Here is a 22,500-nt window from a genome sequence, read left to right as displayed (position 1 = left end):
CTAGACAAGATTTGTTTTGTTTTCTCTTCTAAATAGCAATAGTCAGAAAATAAGAAGGTTTGATCGAGGGACATTTAATTTTTAGTGACGTTTCTTATGACGTTTGCAGATTTAAATATTTTGTAGTTACACAAACAGGGTTAGGTCAAACTCATTCTGCAGTATACAAAAAGGTGACCAACAAACAAACGGCTGAAAAAAAAAATACAGTGATCAAAAACATTTGATCTACACTTCAAATACAAAAATACATCTATTCGGACACACAGAATTGCAGAAACAGAAACATAGCTCCTCTCTTAATTTATATAGTTTGTTCTTGAATATCTATCCCATATATGAGCGTTGTGGACGTCAAAACAGTGCACTAAATCAATCAATCATTCAATCAATCAATCGATCAATCAAATACATTAATAAATCAATCAATAAACCAATCAATCATTCAATCAATCAATCAATAAACCAATTAATTAATCAATCAATCAATCAATCAACACACATTTTTAAAAACACATACAAAACATATATCCGCGCCTTATCTAATGCTGACAAAAAAAGAAAGTACGATTGTGGTTGACTCACAGGGCAGAATGTTGACGTATCTGTTCTTGACCTTGTTGACATCCAGCGTGGCCGCTTCCTGTGAGTACTGCTTGGGGCTGTTCTCCTGTACGTCCTGTGCACACACCACGGAGAGTCATGTACGGTGCGTATAACCACAGCACACAACACGGAGAGTCATGTACGGTGCGTATAACCACAGCACACAACACGGAGAGTCATGTACGGTGCGTATAACCACAGCACACAACATGGAGAGTCATGTACGGTGCGTATAACCACAGCACACAACACGGAGAGTCATGTACGGTGCGTATAACCACAGCACGAAACACGGAGAGTCATGTACGGTGCGTATAACCACAGCACGAAACACGGACAGTCATGTACGGTGCGTATAACCACAGCACGAAACACGGAGAGTCATGTACGGTGTGTATAACCACGGCAAGTGTCAAATGATGCAAAGCGTAGTTGAGAGGGCAGCGTGGTCAGTTTTCAGCACAACGGCTGCCTTTTGCTTATATTGCTCGAAGCGCCTGATAATTTTTTTTTTTTTCCTGCACACATCTCGTTCCACATTATTGACATACTTTTTCTACACCAGTTTCCCATCGCTTATATTGCCTGAACAGCCTGATTTTTTTCTGACCCATCTCGTTTCCCGTATCAAAAATAAGGCATGGGAATAAAATGTATTCTCTAAACATAAGCCTACAATTACTGTGTATACGCTCCATCAGCATTCATTAACTTGCATTTAAATTAGGGTTCCGTATTGTTTTCACCGGGTTACCAACAGCCTGCATGATCAACCTTCGAGGTTTCTGACCCCATGGATATTGTACTGTGGAGTCGTATGACACGTGTTCATGCCGAAGCTGGAATCACAGTTTAGCTGAATCGCTAGCTAAAGCAAATGCTACTTGCAAAACACCCAAGGCCGTAAACTAAGTTTAGCGTGCCTTTTCACACACAGAGAAATTGTTTGTCGGTTTTCAAATGTTAAAAATGTTTTCATATGTGGTTATCTGACTGGACGACCACACATGAAATCTAGAATTGTCTCACGCACACATCGTATGGTCAACATTAACAGAATAATTATGTAAAAAGAAAAAAGAAAAAAAAGAATGGCAATGAAAAATAATTGTCAATTCTCACCACCTGATGACAAACAAATGTACAGGCCATTTACAGCAGGGCCTTAAGAAAGCCGAGTGTACGCAAACATTATTGTGATCACAAGATGTTACTATTTGTGAAAGAATTGACGACTGTTAAATATTCACGAAAATGTCCCCCCCCCCTTCCTTATCTTGCAGTCTGTATTTAGTCAACTCAACAATGAATTTCTTTATTTGGTCGGTTTGTTGGTGTGGGAGGTGTTCGTGGTGGTATCGTTGTTTGTGCGTGTGGTTGTGGTTGTGGTTGTGTGTGTGTGTGTGTGTGTGTGTGGGTGTTTGTGTTTGTGTGTGTGTGTGAGTGAGTGTGTGTGTGTATGTGTGTGTGTGTGTGTGTGTGTGTGTCTGTGTGTGTGTCTGTGTGTCTGTGTGTGGTTGTGAATGCGTGTGTCTTACTGAGTTCAAAGTACTGAAGGAAAAAGAAGTACGAATTCGAACATTGTGAGGAACGGGAAATAAATAGTTCCATGCCCGAAACCCGAAGTACATGCAGGATTGCAAGGTAAGGAAAATTGTTAAAAAAAAGAAGAAACAAAAAGAAGATGTGACAAAATAAGATGAAATAGATACAGGAACGGGATTGAACAAAGCACGGTTGTTGGCACATTTTACAGCGACGAGCATCGTCCAACACAGGAGTAAAAATCTGTCCATCCAACTAGGATAGTAACTACGAAAATATGCAACCCTATACGCAGTACCATGAGCACGTCATTCAGAAAAAGCATTCATGAATGTATCATGTAAACCTGTATTAAAGGTAATACACAATCTTGCACTTGATTCATAGCACTTTGTGACACAGCAGATAACTAATTACAGACACGTTCATTATTTTTATTTACTTTAAAAGCATTTACCTACACAATACACTGGCTGCATGACACTTCAAGCAGTAAGCTGTCTGCCTTGTTCTGTTTCAAACATGAACACGTGTCAGTGCACAAACATCTGTGTGTCGACATTCCAGGATGTGAGCATTGTATGCAAAGTAACTGAACAGCCTTACCGACTTGTATATTCACAATCAAGTCCAAAAAGTCCAAATCAATGTTAGACCTTACTTGCATGGACCAGAATCATAACGTGCGCTGTATCAGACTAAAATCTGTCTTTCGCGCTTTACATGCCTTGTTATGCCATAAGCCAGCATGGCTGTATTTACAGTAAAGATATTCATTATAAAACGCATTATGGCTTGTGAAAAGCATGCAAGTAAATTTCAAAGCCACCAACCCTCGTTGTAACAATTTAAATGCACGCGGCTCGGGCCAATCTGATGGATCCATCCACGTTTTTGTGATTATCATAAGCACATTAACTAACCCAAGAACCCACCAAATTTGCAATAAAACCTTTCTGTATTTAAACTCCATCCAGATGAATAGGAACACACTTAACAATGTTTTACTTCAAACAGAAAAATCATGAAATGTTCTTTATGAAAAAACTGAAACGGTTTTAATTTCTACCTCTCGACAACAAGTATAACGTTTTCAAACAATTTCAGCAATATTTTCGATTCCCTCCAAATCTACCAGTTGTAAATTCAAATAAAAATATAACTATATTGTAAGCAGAGAAAAAAAAAATATTACACCATTTACTAGTGTCGCTCATAAGCCCTGACAGTCTCAAATCTCGCACAATGCTTGAATGGTAATATTAAAGCAAGCTCTGCAAAACACGCGAAAGATCCATCAGATTTTACGGAGCTAGGAGTGCCAGTGGGAACGTGCCTTTGAACATTTTGTCTTTACCTTAAACGCTTCGTGAAAGAGCGGGCTGACAGTACTCTGGTTTTTCTGTATTGAAACAGGACAGGCAGACATATTTTACTATCACACACACACAAATGAGTGTTTTTTCTCTCCTTGTTTCAGGAAAAAGAATGCTATATAGGTACAGAATGGCACTGTTCAAGACTCTGCGCCTCCAGACTAGGCTTGCAGAGTCACCTCCGAGTACATAGATAAGCTGCACAACGAAAAAGTCTTCTTCGGACCCGAAGGACAACCACCATAGGTACAGAATGACGCTAAACACACACACAAAAGAAGAAAGCAAACGAAATTTAGTTTTCAAAACAGTGAAATGTGTACCTCAAATTCCTCCTGGAACAAAAGGTTGGAGTCTTTGTGAAGGCGATCGAGATGTGCTGTGAAGTCCTGCAGTTTAATGGGCTTCCTGTGATTCAAAATGACAGTTTGTATCAACAGAATACAGGTTTCAATTTTTTTAAAACACACACACACACACAGTAATGGATATTGACTGACAGCCAAACGTGACGGACAGAGAAACTTACCGGATAACTCTTGAAGGAGTAGGGGTCAACGTAGTGTGACCATCGACACTGCGGACAGAACAACAGCAAAATGTTAGTCTTCGCTAGTATAGAATTGCACGCGTCAAAACAATGGTACAGCACACGGTTAGAGAGAGAGAGAGAGAGAGAGAGAGAGAGAGAGAGAGAGAGAGAGAGAGAGAGAGAGAGAGAGAGAGAGAGAGAGACAGAGAGAAAGAAAGAGAGAGAGAAAGAGCGAGCGAGAGAGAGAGAGAAACAAATATATATAGAGAGAGAGAGCGGTAAGAGAAAGAGAGAGAGAAAGAGAGGGGAGAGAGAGGAAGGGAGAGATAGAGAGAAAGAGAGAGAGGAAGATACAGAGGGGGGAAGATGGGAGAGAGAAAGAGAAGGGGAGAGAAAGAGAGAGAGAGAGAGGAAGATACAGCGGGGGGGGGGGGGGGGGCGGGTAGATGGGAGAGAGAAAGAGAGGGGGAGAGAAAGAGAGAGAGAGGGGGGGAGAGAGAGAGGAGAGAGTGGGAGAAAAAGAGGGGGGGAGAGAGAGAGAAGGAGAGAGTGAGAGAGAGAAAGAGAGAGAGAGAGAGAGAAAGACACACACACTCACAGGGAAAGGGAGAGAAAGAGGGGAGAGGGGAGAGAGAAAGAGAGGAGAGAGAGTGGGAGAGTGAGAGAGAAAAAGAGAGAGAGGGGGAGAGAGAGAAAGAGAGAGAGAAACAGATAGAGAGAGAGAGAGAGAGAGAGCGTAAGAGAAAGAGAGAGAGAGAAAGAGAGGGGACAGAGAGGGAGGGGAGAGATAGAGAGAGGGAGAAAGGGGAGAGATAGAGAGAGGGAGAAAGGGGAGAGAGAAAGAGAGTGAGAGAGAAAGAGAGTGAGAGAGAAAGAGAGATAGAGAGAGGAGAGGGAATGGGAGAGAGAGAGAAAAAAAGGGTGAGAGGGGAGAGAAAGAGGGGGAGAAAAAGGAGAGAGAGAAGGAGAGAGAGAAGAAGAGAGAGAAGGAGAGAAAGAGAGAGAGAGAGAGAGAGAGAGAGAGAGAGAGAGAGAGAGAGAGAGAGAGAGAGAGAGACACACACACACACACACACACCCACACACTCACAGGAAAATGGAGAGAGAGAGAGAGAGAAAGAGAGAGAGAGAGAGAGAGAGAGAGAGATAGAGAGAGAGAGAGAGAGAGTGGAGGGGGGAGAGCGGGAGAGTGCGAGAGAAAAAAAGATAGAGAGAGGGGGAGAGAGAGAGAGAGAGAGGAGACAATGACAATGACAATGACAAATTCTTTATTTACGAGGGTAATGGCATTTAAGCAAACAGGTGCTTTTTTACATCCAGCCCTCGCCCATGGGAGGGTTTAAGAGAGAGAGAGAGGGGGGGGGGGGGAGAGAGAAAGAGGAAGAGAGGGGGAGAGAAGGAGGGGAGAGAAAGGAGAGAGAGATGGAGAGAGAGAAAGAGAAAGAGACAGAGACAGAACGAGGGAGAGAGAGAGAGAGAGAGAGAGAGAGAGAGAGAGAGAGAGAGAGAGAGAGAGAGAGAGAGAGAGAGAGAGAGAGAAAGAGCGAGAGCGAGGGAGAGAAAAAGAAAGAGGGACAGAGAGGACATTTTTAAAGAAAAGAGCGCTAAGAGTAATATACTTGAGAGACAGAGACTCACAGAGACTGAGAGAGAGAAAGACAGACAGATATACAGACAGACATAAACAAAGATACACACGAGCAAACAATCGCGAAAGGTCCTCACTATCCCTCTTCGCAACAGACAGCCACAAGGACACAGGCAGACAGACAGACAGACAGTTCTTGCAAACACACACACACACACATACACACACACACACACACACACACACACACACACACACACACACACACACACACACACACACACACACACACATATATAGCTAGGCGAACAGCATATATGCACACAGACACATTACAATCGGAGTCAACAGTCAAGTTCGATGAACAACAGAAACGTAGTTTTTGATCGTTCATATATGTCTATACGTGCTAAGATATTTCGCAGTAGTGATTGCCTAATGTCTCATGTCTGTCTCCTCTTGTCATCTGCACTTTTCTTCAAAATAATTTGAAACTAAATGTGGAAGTATTTCTTACTCTTTGGGGCGATACCGACGATACATGATGACTGCAACGACGACAAGGGCAATGACTGCCACAGCAGCAACAATTCCTCCTACTATAGCTCCGATGTTTGGCTCTGAAAGAAGGAAAAAGAATGAGTACTCTCTGAATGATGCATAATGCGCGTGTGTGAGTGTGTGTGTATGTGTATGTGTGTGTGCGTTAGTGCATGGGTGTGTGTGCGTTAGTGTGTGCATGTGTGCGTGTGTGTGTGTGTGTGCGTGTGCGCGTTAGTGTGTGAATGTGTGTGTGTGTGTGTGTGTGTGTGTGTGCGCGCGTTAGTGTGTGAATGTGTGTGTGTGTGTGTGTGTGTGTGTGTGTGTGTGTGTGTGTGTGTGTGTGTGTGTGTGTGTGTGTGTGTGTGTGTGAAAGAGTGGGTGTGTTACTGCGTAGGCGTGTGATCTTGCTTGTGCGCCCAAACATAGACCTGTGTTTCTTGACTTTTATTTTATGTCATCGATGGTCATGGTTAACACTTTTCATGCGCATTACAATATAAGCAGTAAAGATAAATTGTAGTTATCAATACAGTTACTGTAGTCTACACTTAAAATCCGAAAGTATATTAATCGCACTAATTGTCTAAAATCAACCATTCATAATTTTAACGAAAGCTGATTTACTTCAGGATTACAACTTACGATCCTCCGGCGGTTGTGTTGCAACACGAATAGGGCCTGCCTGTGAGCAGCCCTGACTTGTGCACGCCCAAATAAAGATCCTGTAAACCAATCCATATGAAGCGACGGATATTAAAAAAGGCTCACAAAGCTATAACACGTGAACAAACCGAGTACATGTGTGTGCTTAGCAATAGGAAGAGACCCTGAGGTGCACAGGTAAGCTTAATTTGCGACTTTAATGTAAACAATTCCTAGTTAACCACAAAATGGCATTACACATGGTTCATAAAATGATATTGAACTTGTGAAAACAGTGCTGAATCAATCACAACATCAAAACTGTTGCCGTGAGATATTCATTACTGTATTATGTTCTAGGTTAAGAAAATCATTTTCATGTTCCTTGTTCTAAATGGCAAGGGAAGTCAAAAGGCAAACTATTGTGTGCGATCAACAGAACGCACTCAACCAGCCCTTGCATCAACATAGTCCAACCTTAACTGTGTAAAAGAACTGCAATAGTTACTCTCTGTATAAGCTCCCACCCTCACCCCATGCTATCTCCAAACTTAACTAACCCCCTACCCCAACCCCACCCTCACCCCATGCTATCTCCAAACTTAACTAACGCCCTACCCCAACCCTACCCTCACCCCATGCTATCTCCAAACTTAACGAACGTCCTACCCCAACCCTACCCTCACCCCATGCTATCTCCAAACTCAACGAACGTCCTACCCCAACCCTACCCTCACCCCATGCTATCTCCAAACTCAACTAACGTCCTACCCCAACCCTACCCTCACCCCATGCTATCTCCAAACTCAACGAACGTCCTACCCCAACCCTACCCTCACCCCATGCTATCTCCAAACTCAACTAACGCCCTACCCCAACCCTACCCTCACCCCATGCTATCTCCAAACTCAACTAACGTCCTACCCCAACCCTACCCTCACCCCATGCTATCTCCAAACTCAACGAACGTCCTACCCCAACCCTACCCTCACCCCATGCTATCTCCAAACTCAACTAACGTCCTACCCCAACCCTACCCTCACCCCATGCTATCTCCAAACTCAACTAACGTCCTACCCCAACCCCACCCTCACCCCATGCTATCTCCAAACTTAACGAACGTCCTACCCCAACCCTACCCTCACCCCATGCTATCTCCAAACTCAACTAACGTCCTACCCCAACCCTACCCTCACCCCATGCTATCTCCAAACTTAACGAACGTCCTACCCCAACCCTACCCTCACCCCATGCTATCTCCAAACTCAACTAACGTCCTACCCAAACCCTACCCTCACCCCATGCTATCTCCAAACTCAACGAACGTCCTACCCCAACCCTACCCTCACCCCATGCTATCTCCAAACTCAACTAACGCCCTACCCCAACCCTACCCTCACCCCATGCTATCTCCAAACTCAACTAACGTCCTACCCCAACCCTACCCTCACCCCATGCTATCTCCAAACTCAACGAACGTCCTACCCCAACCCTACCCTCACCCCATGCTATCTCCAAACTCAACTAACGTCCTACCCCAACCCTACCCTCACCCCATGCTATCTCCAAACTCAACTAACGTCCTACCCCAACCCCACCCTCACCCCATGCTATCTCCAAACTTAACGAACGTCCTACCCAACCCTACCCTCACCCCATGCTATCTCCAAACTCAACTAACGTCCTACCCCAACCCTACCCTCACCCCATGCTATCTCCAAACTTAACGAACGTCCTACCCCAACCCTACCCTCACCCCATGCTATCTCCAAACTCAACTAACGTCCTACCCAAACCCCACCCTCACCCCATGCTATCTCCAAACTTAACGAACGTCCTACCCCAACCCTACCCTCACCCCATGCTATCTCCAAACTCAACTAACGCCCTACCCCAACCCTACCCTCACCCCATGCTATCTCCAAACTCAACGAACGTCCTACCCCAACCCTACCCTCACCCCATGCTATCTCCAAACTCAACTAACGCCCTACCCCAACCCCACCCTCACCCCATGCTATCTCCAAACTTAACGAACGCCCTACCCCAACCCTACCCTCACCCCATGCTATCTCCAAACTTAACGAACGCCCTACCCCAACCCTACCCTCACCCCATGCTATCTCCAAACTCAACTAACGTCCTACCCCAACCCTACCCTCACCCCATGCTATCTCCAAACTTAACTAACGTCCTACCCCAACCCTACTCTCACCCCATGCTATCTCCAAACTCAACTAACGTCCTACCCCAACCCTACCCTCACCCCATGCTATCTCCAAACTTAACTAACGTCCTACCCCAACCCTACCCTCACCCCATGCTATCTCCAAACTCAACTAACGTCCTACCCCAACCCTACCCTCACCCCATGCTATCTCCAAACTTAACTAACGTCCTACCCCAACCCTACCCTCACCCCATGCTATCTCCAAACTCAACTAACGTCCTACCCCAACCCTACCCTCACCCCATGCTATCTCCAAACTTAACTAACGTCCTACCCCAACCCTACCCTCACCCCATGCTATCTCCAAACTTAACGAACGTCCTACCCCAACCCTACCCTCACCCCATGCTATCTCCAAACTTAACTAACGTCCTACCCCAACCCTACCCTCACCCCATGCTATCTCCAAACTCAACTAACGTCCTACCCCAACCCTACCCTCACCCCATGCTATCTCCAAACTCAACTAACGTCCTACCCCAACCCTACCCTCACCCCATGCTATCTCCAAACTCAACTAACGTCCTACCCCAACCCTACCCTCACCCCATGCTATCTCCAAACTTAACTAACGCCCTACCCCAACCCTACCCTCACCCCATGCTATCTCCAAACTTAACTAACGCCCTACCCCAACCCCACCTCACTTCCAAAGATGACAGAATCTTCGTTTCCTTTCGTGCACCCTATTTTTCGGATACTTAAGATAGCTTAACTAATCAGAAGTGTGAAAAATATACATAGGTGTCTCAACAGGAGAAAGAGGGAAAGTAGCAGAAATAATAATTCGTCCCTTAAAACAGAGAGCCACAGTTTACGTTCCAAGCGCTCAAATGGCCATGATGTACAGACTCATTGACTGAACTAACGGGTAGCAATTAAAACTCGCTCATGCATGCAAGTCTATGTGACTGTGTTGTGGAACTCCCGCTCTTCTAGGCTGAAACAAAGCGCAACAGGACTTGCTCATGCATGCAAGTTCAGGCAAACGTCTTGGTGCGGGTTTGCTGTTCTCATAAACTCCCCAAAACGAAAGGAAGAAGTAGGAGAAGTAATACTCATTAATATATAAAAGCTCTTCAGTCTACTTTCCGGCTAACCGCTTTTACCACCACACTAATCTCTAGTCCTATCTTACGACTTTCTAAAAGGGAACACATCGCTTCTGAGACTGTTCCGCTCCTTCAGGTGCAAGAAAAGGTACCCCCCTCTCCCCCCTTCCCAGAAAAGAAACTCGATTAGACGACGACATATGAAAGTAGAAGAGTAGATGGAAGGTTAGAATATAAGAAATAACAAAAATAAGAAACAATGAGAACAAATATTCCAAGAGAGAAGACAAAAGGCGAAACAAATAGACAAGTACAATAGACAAGTACAATAGACAAGTACAATAGACAAGTACAATAAACAATGACACATGGACCCAGTGGGCGAGGGGAAAACAAAAGGCGAAACACATAGACAAGTACAATACACAAGGACACATGGACCCAGTGGGCGAGGGGAAAACAAAAGGCGAAACAAATAGACAAGTACAATAGACAAGTACAATAGACAAGTACAATAAACAATGACACATGGACCCAGTGGGCGAGGGGAAAACAAAAGGCGAAAGAAATAGACAAGTACAATAAACAAGGACACATGGACCCAGTGGGCGAGGGGAAGACAAAAGGCGAAACAAATAGACAAGTACAATAAACAAGGACACATGGACCCAGTGGGCGAGGGGAAAACAAAAGGTGAAACAAATAGACAAGTACAATAAACAAGGACACATGGACCCAGTGGGCGAGGGGAAAACAAAAGGCGAAACAAATAGACAAGTACAATACACAAGGACAATAGACAAGTACAATAAACAAGGACACATGGACCCAGTGGGCGAGGGGAAGACAAAAGGCGAAACAAATAGACAAGTACAATAAACAAGGACACATGGACCCAGTGGGCGAGGGGAAAACAAAAGGCGAAACAAATAGACAAGTACAATAAACAAGGACACATGGACCCAGTGGGCGAGGGGAAAACAAAAGGCGAAACAAATAGACAAGTACAATAAACAAGGACACATGGACCCAGTGGGCGAGGGGAAAACAAAAGGCGAAACAAATAGACAAGTACAATAAACAAGGACACATGGACCCAGTGGGCGAGGGGAAAACAAAAGGCGAAACAAATAGACAAGTACAATAAACAAGGACACATGGACCCAGTGGGCGAGGGGAAAACAAAAGGCGAAACAAATAGACAAGTACAATAAACAAGGACACATGGACCCAGTGGGCGAGGGGAAAACAAAAGGTGAAACAAATAGACAAGTACAATAAACAAGGACACATGGACCCAGTGGGCGAGGGGAAAACAAAAGGCGAAACAAATAGACAAGTACAATAAACAAGGACACATGGACCCAGTGGGCGAGGGGAAAACAAAAGGTGAAACAAATAGACAAGTACAATAAACAAGGACACATGGACCCAGTGGGCGAGGGGAAAACAAAAGGCGAAACAAATAGACCAGTACAATAAACAAGGACACATGGACCCAGTGGGCGAGGGGAAAACAAAAGGCGAAACAAATAGACCAGTACAATAAACAAGGACACATGGACCCAGTGGGCGAGGGGAAAACAAAAGGTGAAACAAATAGACAAGTACAATAAACAAGGACACATGGACCCAGTGGGCGAGGGGAAAACAAAAGGTGAAACAAATAGACAAGTACAATAAACAAGGACACATGGACCCAGTGGGCGAGGGGAAAACAAAAGGCGAAAGAAATAGACAAGTACAATAAACAAGGACACATGGACCCAGTGGGCGAGGGGAAAACAAAAGGCGAAACAAATAGACAAGTACAATAAACAAGGACACATGGACCCAGTGGGCGAGGGGAAAACAAAAGGCGAAACAAATAGACAAGTACAATAAACAAGGACACATGGACCCAGTGGGCGAGGGGAAAACAAAAGGCGAAACAAATAGACAAGTACAATAAACAAGGACACATGGACCCAGTGGGCGAGGGGAAAACAAAAGGCGAAACAAATAGACAAGTACAATAAACAAGGACACATGGACCCAGTGGGCGAGGGGAAAACAAAAGGCGAAACAAATAGACCAGTACAATAAACAAGGACAATAGACAAGTACAATACACAAGGACACATGGACCCAGTGGGCGAGGGGAAAACAAAAGGCGAAACAAATAGACAAGTACAATAAACAAGGACACATGGACCCAGTGGGCGAGGGGAAAACAAAAGGCGAAACAAATAGACAAGTACAATAAACAAGGACAATAGACAAGTACAATAAACAAGGACACATGGACCCAGTGGGCGAGGGGAAAACAAAAGGCGAAACAAATAGACCAGTACAATAAACAAGGACACATGGACCCAGTGGGCGAGGGGAAAACAAAAGGCGAAACAAATAGACAAGTACAATAAACAAGGACACATGGACCCAGTGGGCGAGGGGAAAACAAAAGGCGAAACAAATAGACAAGTACAATAAACAAGGACAATAGACAAGTACAATAAACAAGGACACATGGACCCAGTGGGCGAGGGGAAAACAAAAGGCGAAAGAAATAGACAAGTACAATAAACAAGGACACATGGACCCAGTGGGCGAGGGGAAAACAAAAGGCGAAAGAAATAGACAAGTACAATACACAAGGACACATGGACCCAGTGGGCGAGGGGAAAACAAAAGGCGAAACAAATAGACCAGTACAATAAACAAGGACACATGGACCCAGTGGGCGAGGGGAAAACAAAAGGCGAAACAAATAGACAAGTACAATAAACAAGGACACATGGACCCAGTGGGCGAGGGGAAAACAAAAGGCGAAACAAATAGACAAGTACAATAAACAAGGACAATAGACAAGTACAATAAACAAGGACACATGGACCCAGTGGGCGAGGGGAAAACAAAAGGCGAAACAAATAGACAAGTACAATAAACAAGGACACATGGACCCAGTGGGCGAGGGGAAAACAAAAGGCGAAACAAATAGACAAGTACAATACACAAGGACACATGGACCCAGTGGGCGAGGGGAAAACAAAAGGCGAAAGAAATAGACAAGTACAATACACAAGGACACATGGACCCAGTGGGCGAGGGGAAAACAAAAGGCGAAACAAATAGACAAGTACAATAGACAAGTACAATAGACAAGTACAATAAACAATGACACATGGACCCAGTGGGCGAGGGGAAAACAAAAGGCGAAACAAATAGACAAGTACAATACACAAGGACACATGGACCCAGTGGGCGAGGGGAAAACAAAAGGCGAAACAAATAGACAAGTACAATAAACAAGGACACATGGACCCAGTGGGCGAGGGGAAAACAAAAGGCGAAACAAATAGACAAGTACAATACACAAGGACACATGGACCCAGTGGGCGAGGGGAAAACAAAAGGCGAAACAAATAGACAAGTACAATAAACAAGGACACATGGACCCAGTGGGCGAGGGGAAAACAAAAGGCGAAACAAATAGACAAGTACAATAAACAAGGACACATGGACCCAGTGGGCGAGGGGAAAACAAAAGGCGAAACAAATAGACAAGTACAATAAACAAGGACACATGGACCCAGTGGGCGAGGGGAAAACAAAAGGCGAAACAAATAGACAAGTACAATAAACAAGGACACATGGACCCAGTGGGCGAGGGGAAAACAAAAGGCGAAACAAATAGACAAGTACAATAAACAAGGACACATGGACCCAGTGGGCGAGGGGAAAACAAAAGGCGAAACAAATAGACCAAGTACAATACACAAGGACACATGGACCCAGTGGGCGAGGGGAAAACAAAAGGCGAAACAAATAGACAAGTACAATAAACAAGGACACATGGACCCAGTGGGCGAGGGGAAAACAAAAGGCGAAAGAAATAGACAAGTACAATACACAAGGACACATGGACCCAGTGGGCGAGGGGAAAACAAAAGGCGAAACAAATAGACAAGTACAATAAACAAGGACACATGGACCCAGTGGGCGAGGGGAAAACAAAAGGCGAAAGAAATAGACAAGTACAATACACAAGGACACATGGACCCAGTGGGCGAGGGGAAAACAAAAGGCGAAACAAATAGACAAGTACAATAAACAAGGACACATGGACCCAGTGGGCGAGGGGAAAACAAAAGGCGAAACAAATAGACAAGTACAATAAACAAGGACACATGGACCCAGTGGGCGAGGGGAAAACAAAAGGCGAAACAAATAGACAAGTACAATAAACAAGGACACATGGACCCAGTGGGCGAGGGGAAAACAAAAGGCGAAACAAATAGACAAGTACAATAAACAAGGACACATGGACCCAGTGGGCGAGGGGAAAACAAAAGGCGAAACAAATAGACAAGTACAATAGACAAGTACAATAGACAAGTACAATAAACAATGACACATGGACCCAGTGGGCGAGGGGAAAACAAAAGGCGAAACAAATAGACAAGTACAATACACAAGGACACATGGACCCAGTGGGCGAGGGGAAAACAAAAGGCGAAACAAATAGACAAGTACAATAAACAAGGACACATGGACCCAGTGGGCGAGGGGAAAACAAAAGGCGAAACAAATAGACAAGCACAATACACAAGGACACATGGACCCAGTGGGCGAGGGGAAAACAAAAGGCGAAAGAAATAGACAAGTACAATAAACAAGGACACATGGACCCAGTGGGCGAGGGGAAAACAAAAGGCGAAACAAATAGACAAGTACAATAAACAAGGACACATGGACCCAGTGGGCGAGGGGAAAACAAAAGGCGAAACAAATAGACAAGTACAATAAACAAGGACACATGGACCCAGTGGGCGAGGGGAAAACAAAAGGCGAAACAAATAGACAAGTACAATACACAAGGACACATGGACCCAGTGGGCGAGGGGAAAACAAAAGGCGAAACAAATAGACAAGTACAATAAACAAGGACACATGGACCCAGTGGGCGAGGGGAAAACAAAAGGCGAAACAAATAGACAAGCACAATACACAAGGACACATGGACCCAGTGGGCGAGGGGAAAACAAAAGGCGAAACAAATAGACAAGTACAATAAACAAGGACACATGGACCCAGTGGGCGAGGGGAAAACAAAAGGCGAAACAAATAGACAAGTACAATAAACAAGGACACATGGACCCAGTGGGCGAGGGGAAGACAAAAGGCGAAACAAATAGACAAGTACAATAAACAAGGACACATGGACCCAGTGGGCGAGGGGAAAACAAAAGGCGAAACAAATAGACAAGTACAATAAACAAGGACAATAGACAAGTACAATAAACAAGGACACATGGACCCAGTGGGCGAGGGGAAAACAAAAGGCGAAACAAATAGACAAGTACAATAAACAAGGACACATGGACCCAGTGGGCGAGGGGAAAACAAAAGGCGAAAGAAATAGACAAGTACAATAAACAAGGACACATGGACCCAGTGGGCGAGGGGAAAACAAAAGGTGAAACAAATAGACAAGTACAATAAACAAGGACACATGGACCCAGTGGGCGAGGGGAAAACAAAAGGCGAAACAAATAGACAAGTACAATAAACAAGGACAATAGACAAGTACAATAAACAATGACACATGGACCCAGTGGGCGAGGGGAAAACAAAAGGCGAAACAAATAGACAAGTACAATAAACAAGGACACATGGACCCAGTGGGCGAGGGGAAAACAAAAGGCGAAAGAAATAGACAAGTACAATAAACAAGGACACATGGACCCAGTGGGCGAGGGGAAAACAAAAGGCGAAACAAATAGACAAGTACAATAAACAAGGACACATGGACCCAGTGGGCGAGGGGAAAACAAAAGGCGAAAGAAATAGACAAGTACAATAAACAAGGACACATGGACCCAGTGGGCGAGGGGAAAACAAAAGGCGAAACAAATAGACAAGTACAATAAACAAGGACACATGGACCCAGTGGGCGAGGGGAAAACAAAAGGCGAAACAAATAGACAAGTACAATAAACAAGGACACATGGACCCAGTGGGCGAGGGGAAAACAAAAGGCGAAACAAATAGACAAGTACAATAAACAAGGACACATGGACCCAGTGGGCGAGGGGAAAACAAAAGGCGAAACAAATAGACCAGTACAATAAACAAGGACAATAGACAAGTACAATACACAAGGACACATGGACCCAGTGGGCGAGGGGAAAACAAAAGGCGAAACAAATAGACCAGTACAATAAACAAGGACAATAGACAAGTACAATAAACAAGGACACATGGACCCAGTGGGCGAGGGGAAAACAAAAGGCGAAACAAATAGACAAGTACAATAAACAAGGACACATGGACCCAGTGGGCGAGGGGAAAACAAAAGGCGAAACAAATAGACAAGTACAATAAACAAGGACACATGGACCCAGTGGGCGAGGGGAAAACAAAAGGCGAAACAAATAGACCAGTACAATAAACAAGGACACATGGACCCAGTGGGCGAGGGGAAAACAAAAGGCGAAAGAAATAGACAAGTACAATAAACAAGGACACATGGACCCAGTGGGCGAGGGGAAAACAAAAGGCGAAAGAAATAGACAAGTACAATAAACAAGGACACATGGACCCAGTGGGCGAGGGGAAAACAAAAGGCGAAACAAATAGACAAGTACAATAAACAAGGACACATGGACCCAGTGGGCGAGGGGAAAACAAAAGGCGAAACAAATAGACAAGTACAATAAACAAGGACACATGGACCCAGTGGGCGAGGGGAAAACAAAAGGCGAAACAAATAGACCAGTACAATAAACAAGGACAATAGACAAGTACAATACACAAGGACACATGGACCCAGTGGGCGAGGGGAAAACAAAAGGCGAAACAAATAGACCAGTACAATAAACAAGGACAATAGACAAGTACAATAAACAAGGACACATGGACCCAGTGGGCGAGGGGAAAACAAAAGGCGAAACAAATAGACCAGTACAATAAACAAGGACACATGGACCCAGTGGGCGAGGGGAAAACAAAAGGCGAAACAAATAGACCAGTACAATAAACAAGGACACATGGACCCAGTGGGCGAGGGGAAAACAAAAGGCGAAACAAATAGACAAGCACAATACACAAGGACACATGGACCCAGTGGGCGAGGGGAAAACAAAAGGCGAAACAAATAGACAAGCACAATAAACAAGGACACATGGACCCAGTGGGCGAGGGGAAAACAAAAGGCGAAACAAATAGACAAGTACAATAAACAAGGACACATGGACCCAGTGGGCGAGGGGAAAACAAAAGGCGAAACAAATAGACAAGTACAATAAACAAGGACACATGGACCCAGTGGGCGAGGGGAAAACAAAAGGCGAAACAAATAGACAAGTACAATAAACAAGGACACATGGACCCAGTGGGCGAGGGGAAAACAAAAGGCGAAACAAATAGACAAGTACAATAAACAAGGACACATGGACCCAGTGGGCGAGGGGAAAACAAAAGGCGAAACAAATAGACCAGTACAATAAACAAGGACACATGGACCCAGTGGGCGAGGGGAAAACAAAAGGCGAAAGAAATAGACAAGTACAATAAACAAGGACACATGGACCCAGTGGGCGAGGGGAAAACAAAAGGCGAAACAAATAGACAAGCACAATACACAAGGACACATGGACCCAGTGGGCGAGGGGAAAACAAAAGGCGAAACAAATAGACAAGTACAATAGACAAGTACAATAGACAAGTACAATAAACAATGACACATGGACCCAGTGGGCGAGGGGAAAACAAAAGGCGAAACAAATAGACAAGTACAATAAACAAGGACAATAGACAAGTACAATACACAAGGACACATGGACCCAGTGGGCGAGGGGAAAACAAAAGGCGAAACAAATAGACAAGTACAATAAACAAGGACACATGGACCCAGTGGGCGAGGGGAAAACAAAAGGCGAAACAAATAGACAAGTACAATAAACAAGGACACATGGACCCAGTGGGCGAGGGGAAAACAAAAGGCGAAACAAATAGACAAGTACAATACACAAGGACACATGGACCCAATGGGCGAGGGGAAAACAAAAGGCGAAAGAAATAGACAAGTACAATACACAAGGACACATGGACCCAGTGGGCGAGGGGAAAACAAAAGGCGAAACAAATAGACAAGTACAATAAACAATGACACATGGACCCAGTGGGCGAGGGGAAAACAAAAGGCGAAACAAATAGACAAGTACAATAGACAAGTACAATAGACAAGTACAATAAACAAGGACACATGGACCCAGTGGGCGAGGGGAAAACAAAAGGCGAAACAAATAGACAAGTACAATACACAAGGACACATGGACCCAGTGGGCGAGGGGAAAACAAAAGGCGAAACAAATAGACAAGTACAATAAACAAGGACACATGGACCCAGTGGGCGAGGGGAAAACAAAAGGCGAAACAAATAGACAAGTACAATAAACAAGGACAATAGACAAGTACAATAAACAAGGACACATGGACCCAGTGGGCGAGGGGAAAACAAAAGGTGAAACAAATAGACAAGTACAATAAACAAGGACACATGGACCCAGTGGGCGAGGGGAAAACAAAAGGCGAAACAAATAGACAAGTACAATAAACAAGGACACATGGACCCAGTGGGCGAGGGGAAAACAAAAGGCGAAACAAATAGACAAGTACAATAAACAAGGACACATGGACCCAGTGGGCGAGGGGAAAACAAAAGGCGAAACAAATAGACAAGTACAATAAACAAGGACACATGGACCCAGTGGGCGAGGGGAAAACAAAAGGTGAAACAAATAGACAAGTACAATAAACAAGGACACATGGACCCAGTGGGCGAGGGGAAAACAAAAGGCGAAACAAATAGACAAGTACAATAAACAAGGACACATGGACCCAGTGGGCGAGGGGAAAACAAAAGGCGAAACAAATAGACAAGTACAATAAACAAGGACACATGGACCCAGTGGGCGAGGGGAAAACAAAAGGCGAAACAAATAGACAAGTACAATAAACAAGGACACATGGACCCAGTGGGCGAGGGGAAAACAAAAGGCGAAACAAATAGACCAGTACAATAAACAAGGACAATAGACAAGTACAATACACAAGGACACATGGACCCAGTGGGCGAGGGGAAAACAAAAGGCGAAACAAATAGACAAGTACAATAAACAAGGACACATGGACCCAGTGGGCGAGGGGAAAACAAAAGGCGAAACAAATAGACAAGTACAATAAACAAGGACACATGGACCCAGTGGGCGAGGGGAAAACAAAAGGCGAAACAAATAGACAAGTACAATACACAAGGACACATGGACCCAGTGGGCGAGGGGAAAACAAAAGGCGAAAGAAATAGACAAGTACAATAAACAAGGACACATGGACCCAGTGGGCGAGGGGAAAACAAAAGGCGAAACAAATAGACAAGTACAATAGACAAGTACAATAGACAAGTACAATAAACAATGACACATGGACCCAGTGGGCGAGGGGAAAACAAAAGGCGAAACAAATAGACAAGCACAATACACAAGGACACATGGACCCAGTGGGCGAGGGGAAAACAAAAGGCGAAACAAATAGACAAGTACAATAAACAAGGACAATAGACAAGTACAATAAACAAGGACACATGGACCCAGTGGGCGAGGGGAAAACAAAAGGCGAAACAAATAGACAAGTACAATAAACAAGGACACATGGACCCAGTGGGCGAGGGGAAAACAAAAGGCGAAACAAATAGACAAGTACAATAAACAAGGACACATGGACCCAGTGGGCGAGGGGAAAACAAAAGGCGAAAGAAATAGACAAGTACAATAAACAAGGACACATGGACCCAGTGGGCGAGGGGAAAACAAAAGGCGAAACAAATAGACAAGTACAATAAACAAGGACACATGGACCCAGTGGGCGAGGGGAAAACAAAAGGCGAAACAAATAGACAAGTACAATAAACAAGGACAATAGACAAGTACAATAAACAAGGACACATGGACCCAGTGGGCGAGGGGAAAACAAAAGGCGAAACAAATAGACAAGCACAATACACAAGGACACATGGACCCAGTGGGCGAGGGGAAAACAAAAGGCGAAACAAATAGACAAGTACAATAAACAAGGACACATGGACCCAGTGGGCGAGGGGAAAACAAAAGGCGAAACAAATAGACAAGTACAATAAACAAGGACAATAGACAAGTACAATAAACAAGGACACATGGACCCAGTGGGCGAGGGGAAAACAAAAGGCGAAACAAATAGACAAGTACAATAAACAAGGACACATGGACCCAGTGGGCGAGGGGAAAACAAAAGGTGAAACAAATAGACAAGTACAATAAACAAGGACACATGGACCCAGTGGGCGAGGGGAAAACAAAAGGCGAAACAAATAGACAAGTACAATAAACAAGGACACATGGACCCAGTGGGCGAGGGGAAAACAAAAGGCGAAACAAATAGACAAGTACAATACACAAGGACACATGGACCCAGTGGGCGAGGGGAAAACAAAAGGCGAAACAAATAGACAAGTACAATAAACAAGGACACATGGACCCAGTGGGCGAGGGGAAAACAAAAGGCGAAACAAATAGACAAGTACAATAAACAAGGACACATGGACCCAGTGGGCGAGGGGAAAACAAAAGGCGAAACAAATAGACAAGTACAATAAACAAGGACACATGGACCCAGTGGGCGAGGGGAAAACAAAAGGCGAAACAAATAGACAAGTACAATAAACAAGGACACATGGACCCAGTGGGCGAGGGGAAAACAAAAGGCGAAACAAATAGACAAGCACAATAAACAAGGACACATGGACCCAGTGGGCGAGGGGAAAACAAAAGGCGAAACAAATAGACAAGCACAATAAACAAGGACACATGGACCCAGTGGGCGAGGGGAAAACAAAAGGCGAAACAAATAGACAAGTACAATAAACAAGGACACATGGACCCAGTGGGCGAGGGGAAAACAAAAGGTGAAACAAATAGACAAGTACAATAAACAAGGACACATGGACCCAGTGGGCGAGGGGAAAACAAAAGGCGAAACAAATAGACAAGTACAATAAACAAGGACACATGGACCCAGTGGGCGAGGGGAAAACAAAAGGCGAAACAAATAGACAAGTACAATAAACAAGGACACATGGACCCAGTGGGCGAGGGGAAAACAAAAGGCGAAACAAATAGACCAGTACAATAAACAAGGACACATGGACCCAGTGGGCGAGGGGAAAACAAAAGGCGAAACAAATAGACAAGTACAATAAACAAGGACAATAGACAAGTACAATAAACAAGGACACATGGACCCAGTGGGCGAGGGGAAAACAAAAGGCGAAACAAATAGACCAGTACAAAAACAAGGACAATAGACAAGTACAATAAACAAGGACACATGGACCCAGTGGGCGAGGGGAAAACAAAAGGCGAAACAAATAGACCAGTACAATAAACAAGGACAATAGACAAGTACAATAAACAAGGACACATGGACCCAGTGGGCGAGGGGAAAACAAAAGGTGAAACAAATAGACAAGTACAATACACAAGGACACATGGACCCAGTGGGCGAGGGGAAAACAAAAGGCGAAACAAATAGACAAGTACAATAAACAAGGACAATAGACAAGTACAATAAACAAGGACACATGGACCCAGTGGGCGAGGGGAAAACAAAAGGCGAAACAAATAGACAAGTACAATAAACAAGGACACATGGACCCAGTGGGCGAGGGGAAAACAAAAGGCGAAACAAATAGACAAGTACAATAAACAAGGACACATGGACCCAGTGGGCGAGGGGAAAACAAAAGGTGAAACAAATAGACAAGTACAATAAACAAGGACACATGGACCCAGTGGGCGAGGGGAAAACAAAAGGCGAAACAAATAGACAAGTACAATAAACAAGGACACATGGACCCAGTGGGCGAGGGGAAAACAAAAGGCGAAACAAATAGACAAGTACAATAAACAAGGACACATGGACCCAGTGGGCGAGGGGAAAACAAAAGGCGAAACAAATAGACCAGTACAATAAACAAGGACACATGGACCCAGTGGGCGAGGGGAAAACAAAAGGCGAAACAAATAGACAAGTACAATAAACAAGGACACATGGACCCAGTGGGCGAGGGGAAAACAAAAGGCGAAACAAATAGACAAGTACAATAAACAAGGACACATGGACCCAGTGGGCGAGGGGAAAACAAAAGGCGAAACAAATAGACAAGTACAATAAACAAGGACACATGGACCCAGTGGGCGAGGGGAAAACAAAAGGCGAAACAAATAGACAAGTACAATAAACAAGGACACATGGACCCAGTGGGCGAGGGGAAAACAAAAGGCGAAACAAATAGACCAGTACAATAAACA

General features: G+C 44.4%; 1 protein-coding gene across 1 annotated transcript in view; it reads right to left on the bottom strand.

The window, feature by feature from the left end:
• The window catches only part of LOC138957693 (receptor-type tyrosine-protein phosphatase beta-like), a gene marked incomplete at its 3' end in the record, with an annotated part of 44,116 nt that overhangs the window by 4,504 nt on the left and 17,112 nt on the right, over nt 1-22,500 (bottom strand). The window contains 6 exon segments of the mRNA XM_070328754.1: nt 586-679; nt 3,509-3,553; nt 3,851-3,935; nt 4,057-4,104; nt 6,165-6,267; nt 6,833-6,912. Coding sequence (XP_070184855.1) covers nt 586-679; nt 3,509-3,553; nt 3,851-3,935; nt 4,057-4,104; nt 6,165-6,267; nt 6,833-6,912 — 455 coding nt within the window.

The sequence above is a fragment of the Littorina saxatilis genome, unplaced genomic scaffold, assembly GCF_037325665.1.
Source record: "Littorina saxatilis isolate snail1 unplaced genomic scaffold, US_GU_Lsax_2.0 scaffold_149, whole genome shotgun sequence".
NCBI lineage: Eukaryota > Metazoa > Mollusca > Gastropoda > Littorinimorpha > Littorinidae > Littorina > Littorina saxatilis.
This window is presented reverse-complemented; position numbering and strand designations above follow the sequence as displayed.